We start from the raw sequence: 19859 nt of genomic DNA, 5'->3' as shown, positions 1-19859 counted from the left end.
ACACACAATTACACAACATTCACTCACTCATTTAAACATACCATTCATTTGTGCCCCCATTCACCCACCATACACTCGCTCATTCACACACGGACCAACCCCCATACATCATACACTCACTCATTCACACACAAATTACATAATACCTATGCACTCCGTGCACACATGCATATATAGATAATGAGCTAACATGTAACAGTCTTTAACACTGTTAGTTTCAGGAAAGGATTCCCTCACCTCTCTGCCTAACAAAAAGCAAGTGTGCACACCAGCCGCCCCCCCCCCCACGGTTGTGTAAGAACACCTAACGTTGTTATATTTTGGCTGATGTGTGCATTTGATTTTTCTAAGGCCGAGCGGCGATCAAAGCCTTTCTTGAAACTAGCAGCTTTAGAGTTTTGCTGCGTTTATGCAAATACATTTTGCTAGTTGAACACAGTAAAACTTTAACACCACCAGTTTCAGGAAAGTCTTCCCCATCCTCTCTCTGCCTAACAAAAAGCAAGTGCGGTAGCCCAGCCCCTCAACTCACATTTTGGGGGGCCTGAAGCCCGGTTAGCCCAATGGCGTTGCGTGCCTGAGGACGATGATGAACAGCTGTTGCTTGCACTTAAAGTGGGGCCTAACACCCCAGTCCTGAAGTTGGGGAATCCCTTCCGAGGATCTCAGTTCTTTGCTTTATTCAAGACTCAGCACGTACCTGGGATTTAGCTGCTTGTCTTGAAGCTCTTCTGAACAGCAGGCGGTGTGCAAGCGATGGCTCCACTGGGAGCGCGTCCTTCTGGGATCTGGGAGGCAGAGTTGAAGCTTTATTGGGAATGACCCTGGCCCTAGAGATGGGCAGAGGAAGGATCGGGATAGCTGTCCACTCCTCCTGTTCCGGGATGCTGGGCGGTTTGCTTTGCTTGAGCTCCACCTCAGAGTAAATGTTTTCTTTTTCGCAGGGAGAGCCGCGGCCCATAGCATAAAAATCTATGGTCTCGTGGGGTTCGTGATAGATGTGCTTCTCTCGGTGGCCATGGTCGGCGGACTCAGTGTAAGTATGGAGCTCCACCAGGAGAGAGTATTTGTGGTCCGCAGAAGACGCCTTTGATGTAGATTCAGAGTCAGGAATAGGCGCTTTACCAAGTGGAGCATGGCCAATGTGTTGCACCTCGTTCTGGAGAGGAACAGGTCCTTCTTCAGTTTCTGACGTTCCTTCACTTTTGACAGGAAGTGGTGGCACAAAATCGGGAACCTGCTGGAAATTGACATTGAAATCATCAGTTAGTTTGGGGATCCTAAGCATTCATTTATCAAGGCAACAGTTGCCGGATTTAGGCAAAAAAACATTTGATCAAGAGTGCAAATCAAACATATTCGCGCTGATTCTGGTTGGCAGCAAGATGTCACACACTCAGTGCACCTAGGTTTGTGTGATAAGAAAGCTGATGTCAGAAGGTGAGCAGACTATACCTAAAGGGACGGACAAATGCTGCCCAAGCCACTTTCTATGCACATCTAAGTGTTGACCTTTGATATGCATATGCATCAAAATTAAGATTTCTTGAGCACAAGCTGAAACCAGCTCCTAGGTATCAGCCATCACCTAACAGGCAGGAGCTACCTCTAGAGAACCAGGAGCTAGCACAGAGCATGCCGCAACTCTAACTTTTACATGAGGTGCAAACTTTAACTTTTTGTCCATTGTATACAATTCATCATGTTTTGAATGTCTTCTAGAGGTCTCTAATAGTACTTTATACACATTCTAAGATACAGAAAGTGAATTTCATTTGTTTTAATTTAACGTGTGTTAGTTTAACATGTAAACGTTTTGCACACAAATAATTTATCATCCCCACTTAAATAGCATACAAGGTTTAACAAGAATACAAGTACAAAATACAAAATTCGCAATCTAATTCATAATTAAAAAATCCTTAAAGAAGACAGATTAAAACAGAATAGAAGTTATGGTTGTCGTCATTACTTAAAGTTCCCTTGCAAATCCTATATTCTCAATGACTGTTTACCCAAAAACCCTTCATTTCTTTAACCTTACTAAGTTAATGTTACTTCGATATCTTAATAGCGCCAGTGCTAAACACAGCTCATGCCCTGAAACAATTCTCTGCCAAAACGCTTCTGCATCGAGCCAACTAGGATCTATTACAAATGTATGAAAGTGTTGATGTCTCACTTGCGACAATCCCAAACATTCGATCACAATATGCCTTACGTTCCCAACTGTTCCCAGCTCTTGACAGTGATCACAACTGTTCATCAGGGGATCCTCCTTCCTCCTAATCAGATTATTCTCTCCCGTTGGCAAAAGGTTTAATCTGAATCTCAAGAATTGCATACGCCAGATCGGGTTAGGCACCGAGGTCAGGTATTTTGAAATGTCACCTTGTCTACGCAAGTCCCACGTTAAATGACGATACAATGTATAACTCTGTGTACTTACCCGAGTATCACTCCAATCCTTACTGATGAAGAGTCTTTCTTTAGGCTGATTGATCATACAAGTTGCTATTATGCCTTCAGCACTATGCTTAAAGATGTTTGCTCCCTCGGCTGTGATGTGATGTGATGTGGCATTTATTATGCGCCTGTACACAGGTGTTTCTAGGCTGTCATGTTTAAATCTTCATACAGTGAATTTTCTACAGGGAGCAGAATATCCTTATATAGTTGCAACATTTGCCAATGTAGCCAACCCTCCAAGGATTGTAGTCTGAATTTTTATTGTACGACTGTGTTTTGAACACTTTTTGCCAAATTCAGTACTCCCTTCCATATTTTTCTTTCAATGACGCTCAAATCTATCTTGTCTGCTAAAAAATGAATTTCCTAACCATATAGAAGGGACGGGACGACCTTTCCCAAATACAAATTCAATAATGGCTGAGTTGTAAAACAGCGATACTTGAGGCTAATTCTCTCTGTTTGTGTTGGAAGGTTCTAGTTTTAGCCGTCACATCTAAAAGGGTAACCTCTTTTGTTGGATGTGGCCACAAGCGGAATCTCAGATATTTCAACTCATTTGTAATTTCCAGTGCTCTGCCACCTGGCAAACCGTCTATAACCATTACTTCTTACCCTTTTGCTACAAAACGGAATTTAATAATCTTTGCAACCCAACCTAAGTAAAGTCCAAAGAAAAGGGCATCGTCCGCATATGCTAACCAACCTAGTGTAGAACTTCCTATTTTTCGTGGGCACAAATGCTGCCTGTGACAAACCCCCCCCCCAGATCTGAAAGATATAGGTTGAACAAACAGGGGGCCAGCACGCACCCCGGGCTCAGGCCATTTCTACGTTCCATCTCATTACTAGTTACCCCCTGCATGTTCAACCTAACCTTCAACCTTTTATCTGAGTGCAGATACATTAAGATGTTCAGCAAACCCTCGCATAGGCCCCACTTTTCCAGCTTTCACCACAGCTTGTCACGATTTACCATGTCGAAAGCCATGGATACCTCTATGCTGGCAACGTATAGTGGCTGCTCTTGGCTCTGATTTGCAGAATGAGGCAGAGCCCGAAGTATAAAACCATTTATTGATGTACTAGGGCCCTTTCTAAAGCCCGTTTGGCATTTATCCAGGCACCCCGGCTTCATTGCCCATGATTCCAGCTCGTTCAATAGGATTGCTGCAAACAACTTGCTGTCCGCGTCTAGCAATCCGATTGGGCGATAACTATTTGGCCGCTCTTTGCCTCCTTTATTATAGATAGGTATAATGTGCAACAACTTCCAAGAATCTGCTGTTTTTCTTTTTTACACTTATATACTGAAACCAAAAATAAAGCATTGTTGCCTATATAAATATGGCATTTGCTTAAAAACCAGGTTGCTCAGACCATTTGGGCTGGGTGCTCTAGATGTAGAAGCATCAGGAGCTTTAGAGTTTCTAGTTCAATTACTAGTGTCCATGGTACGTCTTGTATTATCACAGGATCTGCAAGGGGATGTGCCCTATATGAGTTTGTAAAGTACACTTCCAATCCGAGCATCTGATCGGATTGCCCTGCATACCAATTTCAGCATTAGTATTCAGAGAAGCAATTAAGGTCCAGAAATTGCACACATTTATCTTCAAAAATAGTGCTTAACATAGCAGTACTGTCCTGTTGCACTAAAGTGTACCTATAGGTTTTCATCCAGTTGTTATAGCTTTGTCTCAATGTTTGTGTAATGCAGAAAGTTAATGCAAAACAGATATGTTTGTATGGGGAATCGGCCAAAATGACCCAGTTGAAACGCCCAAATGCGTGATTTGGCTGAATTTCGCCAATTCGGATATTCTGAATGGCTGAAAAGTTGGACCAAATCATGCACTTAGTACTGTCGGCTGCGGAGGTGTCCCCCGCACCCTTGCTCACTATATTGTGAGTGGGAGTTGCAGGGGGTGTCCCTGCAGCCGTCCCGAAAAAATAATTAAAAGAAAAACAAAAAAGAAAGGAACCTATGCCGCCGGTGCCCGATCACCGAAGTGAAAGGGAACAGGCGTCGCAGGGACAGAGCGAGCAGCAGCAAGGTAAGTAGGTGGCTGGGGCGGGGGGTGGGGTGTGTGACAAGTTGGAAATGTTTGGGGGAGAAAAGACCAAAGGTTATTTCAGACAAATAATCTTCAGTCTTTTCTCCCTCGAACACTTCTACCTCAGTCTTTCAACCCAGATCCTTGTATGGCACCAGTTTGCCTCAGAAGAACAAAGTAGCTCCTGGTAGCTGTTGGTGTCAAGCTAACCAGGCCCTTGTGAGCTAGAAACAGGAGCTAAACAGCTCCCAGCTACCATAACCTGTGTTGATTTCCAGGTGCATCGTCGTGGATGGTGGGGGGTGGTCTGCTGATGCCATCAGGCCCCATCCGTCCAACTGCATGCTGGCTGGGTGCACACATCAAGATCATGTCACCTGAAATGCTTCTTTTACATTTCTACCCTTTATTAAGCGTGGGAATGCAAACCGGGAAAGAAGTGCTCATGCATAGCATGAGCATTTCAGTGAGAGGTACTGCCAGGCAGACCATCGTTTGAAATGTCCCTGCTCTCATTAGTGCTTTCTTGTGTGTCTGCTCAGGCCATGAGGAGGGAGCCCCGGTGTAGAGAGCATAGATCTCAGCGTATCCTTACACAGATTAGGGGCTTGCTTACACCTGGGGTTGTCGCTTTCTCTGATTGCGCCCTTTCAGATTCAATTTGCATCTAGAGCATAAGGCAACCACAGAGTGAGGTACACGCGCGCAGTGCAACACACGTGCGTGTTAGACCAGCTCCATGCAACTTGGAAAGTATATCTGTCAATTGGCCATAATGTCTTTGGCATCATAACCACCCCACACTCAAGGGTGGACTGGGAAACAAAAGAGGCCCTGGAAATAATGTTAAAAGAGCCCCCATGTCGCCCATTTTCAGCAAGCCCAACCCTTTTCTTATGAGAAGATGTGGACATAAAATAGGTTACCACAAAAACGAGGCCCAGGATGCAGAGGCTACCAGGAAATCGCAAGAGTTCCTCATAGGCCAGCTCACTCCGGCCCGCACCAGCAAACACTGTGCAAGATCTATGGTGCGCTCATAACCCTTTATTTTATTCTTTTTAGCGTGGAGTGCCCCCGTCAAAGTGAAACAGACGCATTGGGCTCTAAGGCACAGTGGAGTAAAGATTCTCAGATTACCTGGCCCTAGTGGACCCCCAGGTTGTGCTTTTCATCTTTGTCTGTATGGGATTTATAAAGTGCAAACCTATCTGGGAAGCAACAGAGTGCTGTACGTTAGGGGCGCCCCGAGGGGGGGCAGGTAAAGGTGTGGGGGAGCAGAGCAGCTGAGAGGCAGAGGGGGCAAAAGGGGAGGGATTCTACAGCATTATTTTCTTGGGAGGATAGCTCAGCGGCAACGCGCTCGCCTTGGAAGCAAGACGACACGGAGGAACACAGGTCCGATCGCTGGGTCCGCGCTTAGAAACCGCTGGGTATTAAGCTCGTTATAAATAACCTATCATATCCTATCATATCATATCATACTTTCAGTCCATTTGATATGATATGATATGATATGGCATTTGTGAAGGGGAGGGGGGGGAAGTGCAGTAAAGGTAAGTGGCGTAAAGTAATAAATAAATAGGGCCAACTGGTGGCAAGTGCAAGGTAAGTGCAGAACAAGTGCTGGAAAAGGGGGGGGGGCTGTAGGGATACAGAGACAGTCCCGCAGTGCAGAGGGGTTCCAGGGCATCAGTGCAAGTGGAGAGTGGCTGGGCCCAGGACCGAGGGCGTTAAGAGTGGTCCAGTTGCAGAATCAGTGCAGTATCAGTGAGGAATAATTGGCTGTTCAGCAGGGGAGAGGGAGAGAGAAAGCAGAGGCAAGAGGAAGGTTTTGAGGTGCTTCCGGAACCGGAGATGGTTCTCCTCAAGTTTCAGGGAGGCAGGAAGGCTGTTCCAGAGGGAGGCCCCTGCCGCGGAGAGAGATCTACCCCCAGCTCGTTGCTTCGAGAAGCGGCTGACCCTGAGGGAGTTGGAGGCGGATGAGCGAAGGGCTCGGGAAGGAAGATATTTGGGAAGAGAGAGTTGAAGGTATATAGGACCAAGGCCCCAGAAGGCCTTGTGGACAATGCAGAGGGTTTTGAACTTTATCCTCGCAGCCACTGGGAGCCAGTGTAGAGATTTCAGTCCTGGAGAGATACGGTCCCTGGGCTTGAGGCCAAGGACAAGTCTCGCAGTTCTGTTCTGTATGAGTTGCAGAGGGCGGAGAGTGGAGGCAGGCAGATTAAGGTAGAGGCTGTTACAGTAATCCAGCTTCGAGAGAACCAGGGCTCGGGAGACAGTGAGCTTCTGGGGGAAGGAGAGGAAGGGAAGAATACCTCTGAGGAGGTGCAGCTGGTAGTGTGACTTCTTAGCGACGTCAGAAATATGAGGAGAGAAGGAGAGTGTGGAGTCGAAGATGACCCCAAGGTTTTTTGCATTGCAGGTAGGAGCAGGGAGGGGGCCAAGGGAGGCAGGCCAGAGAGCTGCAGGGAAGGAGGGAGTGGGTGTACCGATGAGTAGGATCTCAGTCTTACTGGCATTAAGGCAGAGGTCATTTGCGGCACACCATTCCTGGATAGCAGACAGACAGTCAGAGATGAGGGAAGGAGAGGGGGAGGCTGAGGGTAGCCTGAAAATGAGCTGGGTATCGTCCGCATAGCACTGGAAATTAGGGCAGAGAGCGGCGATGCGGTGGGCAAGGAGTGCCATATACTGGTTGAACAGCCAGGGAGAGAGATTTGATCCCTGGGGGACACCACAGGTGGAGAAAAAGATGTCGGAGAGGAAGGACCCCAGTTGGACCTGGGAGGGTCGATTTGAAAGGAAAGAGGTCAGCCACGCCAGAGCCTGACCAGTGATACCCAGGTTTTGACGGAGACGGTTGAGCAGGATGGCATGGTTGACAGTGTCAAAGGCAGAGGAGAGATCGAGCAGAATGAGAACACACGGAGTGTTGGAATCGAGGTTCAAGAGCAGGTCTTCACGGATGTTCAGGAGAGCAGTTTCCGTGCTTCTGGCAGCTCTGAAACCAGATTGATGGTCATGAAGACTACCAACAGATTCAGCATGGAGGTTTAGCTGGGAGATGGCCAGTTTCTCCAGGAGCTTGCCCAGGAAGGGAGGCGATAGTTAGCCGGGCAGGAGGGGTCGGAAGAGGGTTTCTTGAGAAGAGGGTGCACAAGGAAGTGCTTGAGGGGGGAAGGGAAGACTCCAGAGGCGAAGGAGTGGTTGCAAAAGTCAGTCAGGGCAGGAGCCAGGGAGTCGATGTGGTCCTTGATAGTTTTGGAGGAACAGGGGTGAACCTGTTTAGACGAGACTTTCATAGATCGGACTTGTCTGGAAACCTCGTCAACAGAGAAAAGTGGAAAGGCAGAGAAAGAGGGAGGAGGGGTGACTGCAGAAGGGCCAGAGGAAGAGCCGGGAAGGGAGGGAGGGAGGTGAAAGGAGGAGAGCGAGGACAGGATGTCCTGAGTTTTAGAGATGAAGTGAGAGGCCAATGCAGTGCAGAGGGCCTGGGAGGGGACAGGGGAGGTAGAGACTGCAACAGGGTTGGCCAGCTCCTTGCAGATTTTAAAGAGTTCGGCGGAGTTGTTAGATGCCGCAGAGATGCGGGCTTGGATAAGGGCTCTCTTCTTGGTGAGAACGGAGAGCCGATACTGCCTTTGGAGCAGGCGGCAGGCCAGTTTGTCAGAGGATGAACATGAAGCACGCCATTTCCTCTCTGCAACCCGGCACTTGCGTTTTAGGGTGGCGAGATCGGAGTCATACCAGGAGTTACATTTGGCTTTGGGCTTCAGGCGGATTCTCATGACGGGGGCAAGGATATCAAGAGTAGCAGATATAGCAGAGTGGAGCATAGAGAGGGCTGTGTCAGGGTGGGAGTCAGCCGAAGGGGCGGGCGAGAAGGTAGCAGCGAAAGCCTCAACTGACACACGCTTCACGGGTCGGATGACCGAGAAGGTGGGTGGCAGTGAAGAGGGTGGCTTTGCCTGTGGGGTAGGGAGGGTGAGGTGGGAGGATAGGAGAAAGTGATCACTCCAGGAGAGAGGAGTGGAGAGAGGGACGGAGAGGGGAAGGTCAGAAGTGATCAGAGCATCAAGAGTGTGCCCAGCAGAGTGAGTAGGCCCAGACGGGAGAATAGAGAGTGAGAGAGAGTCGCAGAGGTCACGAAAGAGAGCAGTGGAGGGACTGGAGGCATCAAGGTGGATGTTGAAGTCGCCAAGAAAGAGGAGTTGAGTGGTTGAGGACAGGAGTGAGGAGGAGAGGTCAGCCCACTCAGAGAGGAAGGAGGAAATTTGACCAGGTGGCCGATAGATAGTAGCCACGGTAAGGGAATGGCTAGGAGAGAGAGAGAGTCGGCAGACAAGACATTCAAAAGAGGAGTAGGTCTGCGTAGGAGTGACAGTGGCAGGAATCCACTCAGGGAAGATAAGGGCAACACCACCCCCTGCCCGGTTAGGCCTGGGCATGGAAAGGATCTTGTAACCGTCAGGTAGGAGTGTGTCAAAGCTGGTGGCAGAGCTGGCTGTGAACCATGTCTCAGTGAGACAGAGGACGTCGAGGTCCAGTTCCTCAAGAAGGTGACAGATATCAGAGGGGTGTTTGATGGCAGAGCGAGAATTTAGAGTGGCAATGTGGAGAAGGTTGCCCTCCTTGAAGAGCTTCCGGGGAGGGGTACAGATCAGAGGTACGCCCTGCTGAGGTGTTGAAGAAGGAGGTGAAGAAGGAGCACGAGAGGGGGCAGGGAGGGAGGGTAGAGGCAAGGTAGCCAAGGATAGAGGAGGGGGGACAGCAGGAGAGGAAGTTCATGAGGTGTGGGAAGCGTCTATCAAAGAGGAGAAGGTTGGCCTGAGGGCCTTGGACCAAGATGGTCCCATTAGCGTAGACATTAATGATGGCCTTAGAGGAGCGGAAGGGGGCCAAGAGGACATCCCAACGGGTGCCACCATTAATGGGAGAGGAGGAGAAAGGAGAGAGCACAGAGACCATATGAAGGGTCCATAGGTCAGGCGAAGGCACGAAAAAGAGGATGTCAGTGAGAGTTTCCTTAGAGCAGGCACTAGTGTAGGTGTCAGCGATAGGGAGGCCTGGGTTGGAGACCAGGATGTCCTTTTTAAACTTTTTCCTACCAGATTTAGTGAGGAGAGCAGGATAGTCAATGGAGAAGCAGTTAGAGAAGATAGGCGAGACAGAGAGCACCATGGAGTAGGAGGGAGGGGGGGGAGACAGATGAAACGAGAGCACGCAGACAGGAAGTGAGCGGCAAGCACAAGTTACCACAATTAGAGCAAACACACAGTAGAGCGTATTAGGTACCGGGCCACCTAAGTTTGAGAATCCTGCAAGGGGAGAAAAAACACCCTAGTTTACCACAGTTCAGAGCAAAAACAGTAGAGCGTATTAGGTACCGGGCCACCTAAGTTTGAGAAACCTGCGAGGGGAGAAAAAACACCCTAGTTTACCACAGTTCAGAGCAAAAACAGTAGAGCGTATTAGGTACCGGGCCACCTAAGTTTGAGAATCCTGCGAGGGGAGAAAAACACCATAGTTAACCTCAACTGTGAAAACAGTGAGGCAAGGCCCCATGCGGATGTAACCAGGAGTAGGAGGGGTGGGCCGGGGAACGGAGAACAGGTGGAACTGGCGCCTGGCGTCCCCTGCGGACACCTGCAGACACACAGGGAGCCGCACTGTAGGAGTCGCCCACTCTGATGTGTTCACAATGCAATCAGATAAAGAATCGATGTTTTGGCAATCTGACGTCTATTTTGTTAAAGATTATAAGGGCAATGGTAATTTTCGTTTGCGCTGGTCACATGAGCAGGAACAAAGAAACACTGCAAAGAACGCCTGGGCTGGGGGAGGCTAGGAGCAGAGTGAACAATAGCTGAATGATGGTCACAAGAGCACTTTCAAATAAAAGGCAAACACACCATCACATACAGACATTGGTGCGCTGCACCTGCACATACTGAGTCTGGAAATGGACAACAAGGGATTCCACGACCTCAAAGGGCACACATTTTGTTCATGTAACTCGTGGGGTACTTTCTCAAAAGTGAGGAAAATTATGGAAAAAACCCTATGAAGGGTTCTTATTGTCTTGAGTGGTCCCAAAAGGCAGGGGCAAGCACCTTCTCAGGCTGGGCACCTGACCGTCAAAGAATCAAGCCCCCTACCCTTCGGAGAGCTCTTTGCGGAGTCCTGGTTAGAGAGGGAAACCTGGGGTAAGAGCTGAGCCGCGAGCATTCCGTACAGAGCAAAGATCAGAGATGCGAACTGACCAGAAATGAATTAGAACCACTTTGACTCCGCCCATAAATTTGCTGATGTTTCCAGTCAGTAAAAATGTGACTTCAAGCCCAATTTCACTTTAAAAATAAATCACTTCTAGTTGATGAGTTTATCGTGTGCTTTTTAGTTTAAAGAACGGCCAATTTACAATCTGATGAGTTTGCCACAGTGTCAGGGATGTCATTTGGGGGTTGCAGCTGTGACCCTCGAGGACTCCTTTTCTACCCCCACTACCTTTTTCTTAAATACAAGCTTCTGGGCTGTGGCCAGCGCCATGTAGCTCTTTGTTTCTGGAGTGGCTGCCTTTCTTGCTCAGGCCTCTTAAAAAAAAAGAGGGTTCCACAATTCTAACACTTTCAGCAGTGACCCTAAATAAGAAAGAATAGGAATAACAAATAATGTGTCTTTCTGGAATTCTATACAATAATTGCTAGACTCATTAAAGGTTTATTTCAGGCACACTTCAGGGGGTGAGTCATTGTTTTTGTCTATTCTTAAATGCCACAACTCAGCCTTTCATCCTTCTGAGGTCGATAAATGAGTACCAACACAGGTTGGGTGATATTCTATGTATATTTGTTCTATATAAAGCGCTTAAGCGTAAGTGCTATATAATAACACATCATTATCATCTGACGTTGGACGTCTTCTTGCATTCACAGTAATTTGGTAATATGGGCCTATACACACTGATATTAACGATACATATGATGATCCATTCTTGTATGAAATGTATATCACATTGTAGTGATATGATATCGTAACCATATTTTTCGTAGTATACTTACGAACAATGCTATGTGATGCCACTTCCTGTTTTGTCAAGGGGTGAAAGGTTGTGTTCCATAGCTTCCTGTGATGCCACTTTGGGGTCAGGTCAAATTACATCACTTCCTGAGGTCAAGGGCCGTGAAATGTCACTTCCTCTACCCTTGGCATTTTGGTCAAATGGTGTCCCTGTGTGTCCAGTCTTTGATCATTGGACAGACCGAAGGAAATTCTATCCTCTAGAGGAATAAATTGAGCTACGCATTACATCTCCAGACTCAAATCTGTTCTGGCATCCTCTCTCTGGAAAGTGATGTTCTTTATGTGAGCTTTGAGAGATTCCAACCACCACCCTACATTTTAAGCTTCTGACAAAAGTCAAGAGTCTGCCCCAACTTGGGTCTGTATTTGAGTCAACAGTGTCTCACAAAGGTTATATTCAACAGGACCTTGTGAAGTGTTGATGCAGAACACTCTGTCACTCAGTGCTGGACTGGCCAACAGGGATTTCTGGAGGTTTATGGGTGGGCCTCTGCACCATGGGCCTCTTTTGTGTGGGAACTCTGGTTTTCTGCTCCTCTTACCCTCTCTCCATTCACGGCACCCTGTTCCTTCCATCTCTCATTAACCATGGCAATCTTGTTTGGATTTAGGTCCCAAGGCCTGTATTCAGCGATGCCCACTGTATATTCTCTGCCATGTAAGCATGCCCGACACGCTGTGGCGTGAGAGCAGTGACAGCAGGGTTCGATTGGGACCCAAAATTGGCCTTGGAAATGTTTTTTATACTGGTCCCATATTAAACCGTGCGAGTGAAGGCAGAGAATATACAGTGAGGCTCTCTGAATACAGGCCTTGGGACCTAAATCCAAACAAGATGGCCGGGTCCAACCCAAGACCGGCTTCTGAAGTCTTGCCGTTTCAAAGTAGAACTCATTGGAGGTCGGTCAAACTCAGTGGCTTTCATCACTTTCATGGAGTCCAATCAACTGAGCTCTGGTTAAAGCAAACTCTGCCAGTTCATTCAGGCTGCCTGACATTGAACTTCTGTACAACCCTCATACTGGGGGACAATGGGAAAGGGTAAAAGGGTGGTGGGAAAGCCGAGTCGGTCGTTTGTAAGGTGAATCCCCCTGATACAAAAAAATAAATCACGCAAAACAGGAATTTCGTGGCCAGGGTTTTTGCTGATGTCATAAGAAAGCTAGCAAATGTTCATAGATCTGTGTGCCGTTGACTGCACTGTGAACCAGGCCTACCTCCTCTTGGTTGTGGGCTGGACAGTCCTCATAATGTGGCTTTGGAAAAGCAGGTAGAGCCGGTGCCGTTGGGGGCACAGGTTTGATATGTTTCTTTACTTTGGTGTATGCTTGATGGTCTCCTTGTCTTGGGGTGACTTTGCGTTGAACTGTAGGGGCATTCTGGGCCTCCTCTGTGGTCCTCTCTACTTTGATGCAATCCATAAACGTCACGTTCTATAAAAGTGGATTGAAAAAATTCAATTAAAGTCAATTGTATATGACCATATTTTCTAATTAGGACATGAATTGAGGTAACAAGATGAGCACAGGCTACATCTATTAAATATAATAATATCCTGCAAATCACATTCCAATGCCATCATGTGTATTTGTTCCAGTTATTTAACCCCTAATAATATGCAAACTTCGATTCCCCAGTTCACCCCTCCTTAAACCTGCCAATGTTGTATTCACGTGATAAGAAGAAGTTACAGTTAGAGTTTCACAAAGAAGGTGTCTTCCCACCCCCTCCCCATCACCACACTGCTGACTACTGACAACACAGTGACCTCAAACAGTCCTCCGAGGTGACATTCAGCTACCCCCCTGACAAGACCCTTAGATATCCCCAAGGTCCCTCAATTTTCTCCCAATTCTTTGTATAAGTATTTCATGTAGAGTTGCCCTAGATCCCAGGAGTAGTAAAGTGATTTCCCAAAAAAACATTTATTGTAACTGGCGAACTTTCAAAATGTATGTAACATAGGGCTGTGTGTCGGGTCAGTTTTGACCAGAACAATGACAGAAAGATATGGAGTCAGGAGGCAGTCAAGTGTACATTAATGAGACAGTTCTAAACAGCATTAATTTTCCAGTACAGTAAGATAAAGTTATTTTCCCAGAATCACACGATTTGTTGGTCCATTGCTAAATGACCACTTGCCTTGCATTGTCCATTGGGTATGCATGCTGGGGCACTGAAACTGCCAAAGGACAACCATGTTTCCCTTTGAAGGTTTTAGCCAGCACAGAATGGCTGCAGCAGCTGCTTGCTGCAGGCATGGGAGCACTGAGGCTGTTGATTGGCTTGTCCATAATGAGTGGCAGATCAGCCCCTGCGGGCCATTATGAAACCCCCCCCATGCCTCCCACAGCACTAAAAGCACCTGCTGACATATCCCAGTAGACCCTTACATATCCCTATCAGACCCTGAAATGCAAAGCCAGAGCTGACCACCACCCCTAACAGAGTGTCATATAACTCCTGACAGACCTTTGCATAGGAAGTGCCAATTCCTCCCCCCTAAACTGAATATGGATAACATGATAGGCAGATCAAATGGTTATATAATTGCAGAAATCAGGCTTATAGTGCCTTCATTTAAGGTAAAAAGTGCACAGGGCACTATGCATTTGGGATGGGTTGACCCGGGAAATGAAGGGTACTTTAAATGTCACACATATACCATGAGTATATAGAGATATATCATAAATAAGGGATACACAGTGAGAGATGCTTAAATAAACAAATAATAGTTCCCTGTAGAATTAATTCAGTATCAGACAAAGATATATTTCAAAATGTATGACTCAAGTACAAAATGGTGTCTGGTTTTAAAGCAGGTGTGAGAAACCCTGAGTCGTGCTTGGAACTTGGCAGGAAAAGCAGCATGAGTGTGTCCCTCCAAGTCTAAAATAAGATTATCAGCTTTGTGCATCAGAGAAAATTGTGGATGCCAACGATGCTAATGTGGGCTTGGTGTACACCAGAGAAGCCATCTAACCGCAGTGAATGAGTTTTTTTCTCTGACTAAAAGTACCTATCAGAAGCATACACTGACCAAAGTAGTCATTTTCATAAGGATGTTGGATCATCCAAATAGCCTATATAAGCAGGTTGAATCAAAATGTTGCTGAGTGTTTTTCCCAGTGTGTCTTGTAACTACACGTAGTAAAGACTACTGAGAAAACTACTGTGCACCTGATTTTCTCCTGACTCTGTCTCTGAGGACAGATTCCTGGATGCCTGGATGCCTGGTGTTTGATGGGGACCGGGGCCCTAAGCTCACCTTCACCTAGGCAGGACAGTCCCTCATTAAGCCCGAAGAGACAGTCAACTGCAGCTGACCATCACATGCACCCAATAGCCCCCCACATTGCTCTCCAAAACCTCTTGCATTGACCCAGACTCTCACATAGCTCATAGGTTCCAAAAGTTGAATAACCAAAAGAAGAGAACAATCCTAAAACCCCAAACAGTCCTTTGAGTGCAGGATCCACTGGTTGCCTGAAAAAACTACACATCACCACACCTGTATCAGCCTATGTACTTATTTTATTTATTGAACATTTGTATGGCGCATTCATTAAAAAACAGTTGAAACACACTGGTGTCATTGTATTTTAGGAATAATGTTAGGAGTAACATGTCAGTTAGCACATTATGAGAGTTATTTTCAAGTCTCCACGAGTGCAATAAAAACGGTTCTACAGACAGGTATGATAGTGTTAAGCCTGAAGTGGAAGTGGAATACGGACACGAACACGAAGATGATGACTGTTTCAGCCGTGCAGTCGCCAGCATGACACTTCCTTGCTGACGGAAAGCCACTGGATTCCTATGGAATGCTCCTGCTCTTAGCACCTACTAAAAGCAGGAGAATTCCATAGGAAGCCATTGCTAATGCATCCCACTAGCATGACTAATGAGTTAACCTTGATCTGGCAGGTTAAATGCATTTGTTTGGCACTTCACTGCGAATGATGAGAATTGCACACAGTGGGGACCAAGTGCATGGAAGTGCAAAAGTAGGTTGTCAACCGATGCAATTTACACTTTGGGGGAACTGACTCCATTATCTCTCCAGACTTTAAAGGTATATACTCGTGTACTGTATTATCTGTAACCATTCTACAATATGTCAATGTAGATCTCTCATTTTCTGTGTGCTCCCTTTTTTCTTTTGCCTTGTGTCTGTCCCTCTGTATTATCCTTTGAATCTCTCTCTCTCTCTCTCTCTCCCTCTCTCTCTCTCTCTCTCTCTCTCTCTCTTTCACTCTTTCTTTTTCTCTCTCTGTCTATCATTCTCTCTGGGCAAGAGCCACATTGCCAGGGGCCCGTTTGCTAGAGGTCTGCCAGTCATTGCTGACAGCAGCACAAACTGCAGAAAAAAATATCTTGATGGGATGTTGGGTGCTGTTTTTTTGGTTAAAACCAGAGTGAGGGCATCAACTAGAGATGCATCCCAGAGATGAGGAACTAGCCTAGGATTTGAAGACACACAATGTCATTGCGTGTCCTGTAGGAATGTCACTATTACATGGAGGGCGCATCCGTCATACGGGGAGGTCAAAGAGATGCAGAAGGTCCTGGGGTTCAGACAGACCTCAACAAATGAAAGAATTTAACAAATAAAGTGCTTAACTGTTAGAATATTGTAAACTGCCTCTTTGACAATGTTAATTTGTAATGATCACTTCCAGTACACACTGTTGTCAGATAAGAGCAATACTGTCACTGAGCAAAGCACATTGGCAAACCCTCGGACAACCACAAACGGTATTTCCGGACAAAGGGATATCATTCCTAAATAGACAGTCTGTTTCACACTTATTGTACTCTTTCCAAAGGGGAAGATGATGAGTTGCAACAATTATGGGTCCTGACTGCTTTGTACAAAACAAAAGATCATTTCGGGATCATAACAATCACCACAGATATATTTGATAAATATGTCTGTGATAAAAGGGTTGTATGCTTGAATCACTAAGACCCCTTGTATATGGTTCTCATTTAAACATTTCCCCCTAACATTAAAGCTGTTCTAACCATGGACCATCTGTGCTCCATAGGACAGCCTCAGGATTTATATGTGAGGATAAACTGACAAGGACATCTGTCACATCATTGGGGTTTGTTGTATTTCTTGTTTTTAGAGATATTTCCTCTTGCCAAAATGGTAGCCCTGCAGTTTTAGAAGAGGAGGTTCTGAGAGGCGAAGCCGGGTGCCAGGGTAAGGATGGCTGTGCACATCCAAACCCCAATGCACAGACATACATATAGCCATATATGAATGTCTATGCAGCCAGTGCACTGCTATGCTATGTGATGTAGTGGACATCACATACTACTTTTACTAATTAGATAGATAGTCCTAAAACAGGATAATTATTTACTGCCTCTCGGAGGAAAACATACACAGGGCTGCTCTATAGAGGTAAGAACTTGGTTCACCATAAAAAACTTTTTTTTTAATAAACACCTATACTCTTATGCAACATTTATTACATTTCTGAATAAACACCAAACTCTAGTGCCATTTGTTGAAGATCAAATCCTAAAATGTAGTGGAAATCTCTGTGTCCAGCAGAAGTGTGGGGCAGTTGAAATGTTGATCACTCTTAATTTGATTCGATTTATTTAACTACCTTATTTATGCAGCACAAATTGTCCAGAAAGAGCCTCGGAACATGCCTGTGTCCTCACACATAAGACCGCCCTTTCATATCCCCTGCTATCGCTTATCTATCCTAATCTTTCTATCCTTTCCTGAAAACATTTTATAGCTACTTTTTCAAATCCCACCTTTTCAAACTTTGCACTGGGTAAGGTGTTCCAAGTCCCTCTGTGTAGGGCCGGTCACTGAACACAAATTCAAATAAAATAAAATAAAAAATAAAATGAGTGGTGAGGAAAAATCCAATCATTTAAAAGAATGGTCCTAACCTGCAGATTTCCCAAGACTTTGCAAGTCAGACTTAGATCTGGGTACCCACGCGGGGCACAGTATGCCAAAGCTCAGACAAGCCTAGGCACTCTGAGACTACAATGTTGGTGATGTGGCTCAGTACAGAAGAACCTATCGACATGACATATGGCTGGCATTTCTTGGTATCAGAGCTGACTCTTTGGAGTGAAGTATTTTTCCAATCATTCATGAAATGACTATTAAGGGCCTGATTCACAGAGCCTTTTCCAATGGGATTTTTAAAACACTTCTGCTTATCGGGCCCCAAGGGTTTCAGATTCCCTGTCACACTGCAGAATGTGCAGCCCCTGCAATAAAGCAACCAGAGATGGAGGTCAGATGTGCCCTCGCAGGCAAGAGGCAACATTAAATGGTGTCAAAAGTGAGTGCGCTCGTTCTAGGATAAAAAAGTGAACGTTGTGTGAGGAAGAGGGATTGGTAAAGACAAAAATAACAATCCAGCAACACAGTTCAACAAGAGGGTTGACATTTTTAATGATGAAGGAAACATTGGTTGTTTTGTTTTTATTTGCTTTGTTATTTGCTTGGACATTATCTCTGGCACTAAGTGGTCTGCAAATATATTCTGTTTGTTTTTTAAAGTAAAGAAAATACCAAAGTCTGGCGATTCTGGGAGGTTCCTTTAATAATAATGATTAAGCATTATTGCCTGCTGCCACATAGTTGCAGTATTAGTGCCTGGAAGCCTGAGCCGACTTAAGGTCTCTAGTAAAGCCAGGGCACATTTGGAGAGCAGAGGGTACATATCTGCCCCTTTGCCCTGTGGCAGCATGTAATAACGATATTAGCATGGCAGATGTTCGGCAGCCTTGAGGCGGTATTACTTTCGATGTGATGGGCAGTGCAGTGGAGTGTCTGTGGCTGAAGGGAGCAGTGGCTGGTGAGCAGAGCAGGAGGGCAGCAGTGCCTGGGAACCTTAGGACTGAGGTTAGAGGGGGGTGCTGAGAGGGATGGTGGCATCCCGAGAGTTCTCAGTATTCAAGGCCGACTGGATAATAATGCCTGGAAGGGCTGGATCCAGAATGGTCTCAGGATTCCCAAATTCTACTGCAGATACGAATATGGCAATATTCCCATGTTCTGCAGGTTTCACCGGCCAGTAACAGCCCGGCGCCCAAGTTACAGGCTTCAGTGAAGCAAGGGCCTTAACGCTGGGCCCTGGTTTCGTTACCGGGCTGGTGAAGCCCACAGAATGTGAGATTATTGCGATTATTCCCTCTGTCCTCATTCTCCTTGATCTATCCTCTGCATTCGACATGTTCAGCCACGCCATACTGCTGAATCGTCTCCATGACAACCTGGGTATCTCTGGTCATACCTTGCCTGGTTGACCTCCTTTCTCACTCATCGACCCTCCCATGTCCAACTTGGGTCTTTCTTCTCTTCTATCTCTTTCTCTACTTGTTGTGTTTCACAGGTGTCTAACCTCTCTGCTTGGCTCTTTAGCCTCTACCTAGCACCTCTGGCTCACTGCATCTCTACCTTCTGCTTTAACTTTCAGTGTTATGCGGATGACACCCAGCTCTCCTTCAGGCTCCCCTCAGCCAGCCTCTTCTGCTCCTTCTCTCATACCTGACTGTCAGTCCGCAATTCAGGAATGGTGTGCCTCCAATGATCTCTGTCTTTATGCCAGTAAGCCTGAGATCCTCCTCATTGGGACACCTGCTCCGGCTTCCCTCTCTCACTCTGGCTGCCCACCCTGGGCCCTCTACCTGCTCCTTCTGTTGAGGCTAAGAACATTGGTGTCATCTTTGACTCCACCCTCTCCTTCTCTCCTCACATCTCTGATGTCTCTAAGAAGTCACACTATCAGCTGCACCTCCTCACAGATATTCTTTCTTTTCTCACTTTCCCCCAGACGTACACTGTCTCCAGAGCCTTGGTCCTCTCTAGGCTGGACTACTGCAACAACATCTTCCTAAATCTGCCTGCCTCTACTCTAAGCCCTTTATAACTTATCCAGAACAGGATTGCGAGGCTTGCCCTAGGTTTTAAGCCCAGGCACCGTATCTCTCCAGCCCTGAAATCTCGCCACTGGCTCCCTGTGGCTGCGCGGATTAAGTTCAAGATCCTCTGCATTGTCCACAAGGCTTTCTGGTGCCAGGGAGCACACTACATCCAACTTTCTCTTCCTAAGGATCTTCCTTCTCGAGCCATTCGCTCATTTACCTCCAACTCTCTGAGGGTCAGACTCTCCTCCATGCAGAGAGTGGGGGGGGGTGTAAATCTCTGTCCTAGGCTGGAGCCTCCCTCTGGAACAGCCTCCCTGTCTCTCTCAA

The 19859-nt window shown here is 46.5% G+C and overlaps 1 protein-coding gene across 1 annotated transcript in view; it reads right to left on the bottom strand.

Annotated features, from left to right (window-relative positions):
* SH2D2A (SH2 domain containing 2A) overlaps window positions 1–19859 on the bottom strand; it is a 333990-nt gene that overhangs the window by 21660 nt on the left and 292471 nt on the right. Inside the window, exons 8-9 of the mRNA XM_069604582.1 lie at window positions 12830–13045; window positions 701–1240 (exon numbers count right to left, since the gene is read on the bottom strand). Of these exons, the coding sequence (XP_069460683.1) occupies window positions 701–1240; window positions 12830–13045 (756 nt within the window). The remainder of the gene's footprint in view (window positions 1–700; window positions 1241–12829; window positions 13046–19859) is intronic.

Source organism: Ambystoma mexicanum, chromosome 1p, assembly GCF_040938575.1.
Source record: "Ambystoma mexicanum isolate Mex_15411 chromosome 1p, UKY_AmexF1_1, whole genome shotgun sequence".
Classification (NCBI taxonomy): Eukaryota; Metazoa; Chordata; class Amphibia; order Caudata; family Ambystomatidae; genus Ambystoma; species Ambystoma mexicanum.
The sequence above is the reverse complement of the archived record's forward strand: the minus strand, read 5'-3'. Positions and strand labels throughout refer to the sequence as shown.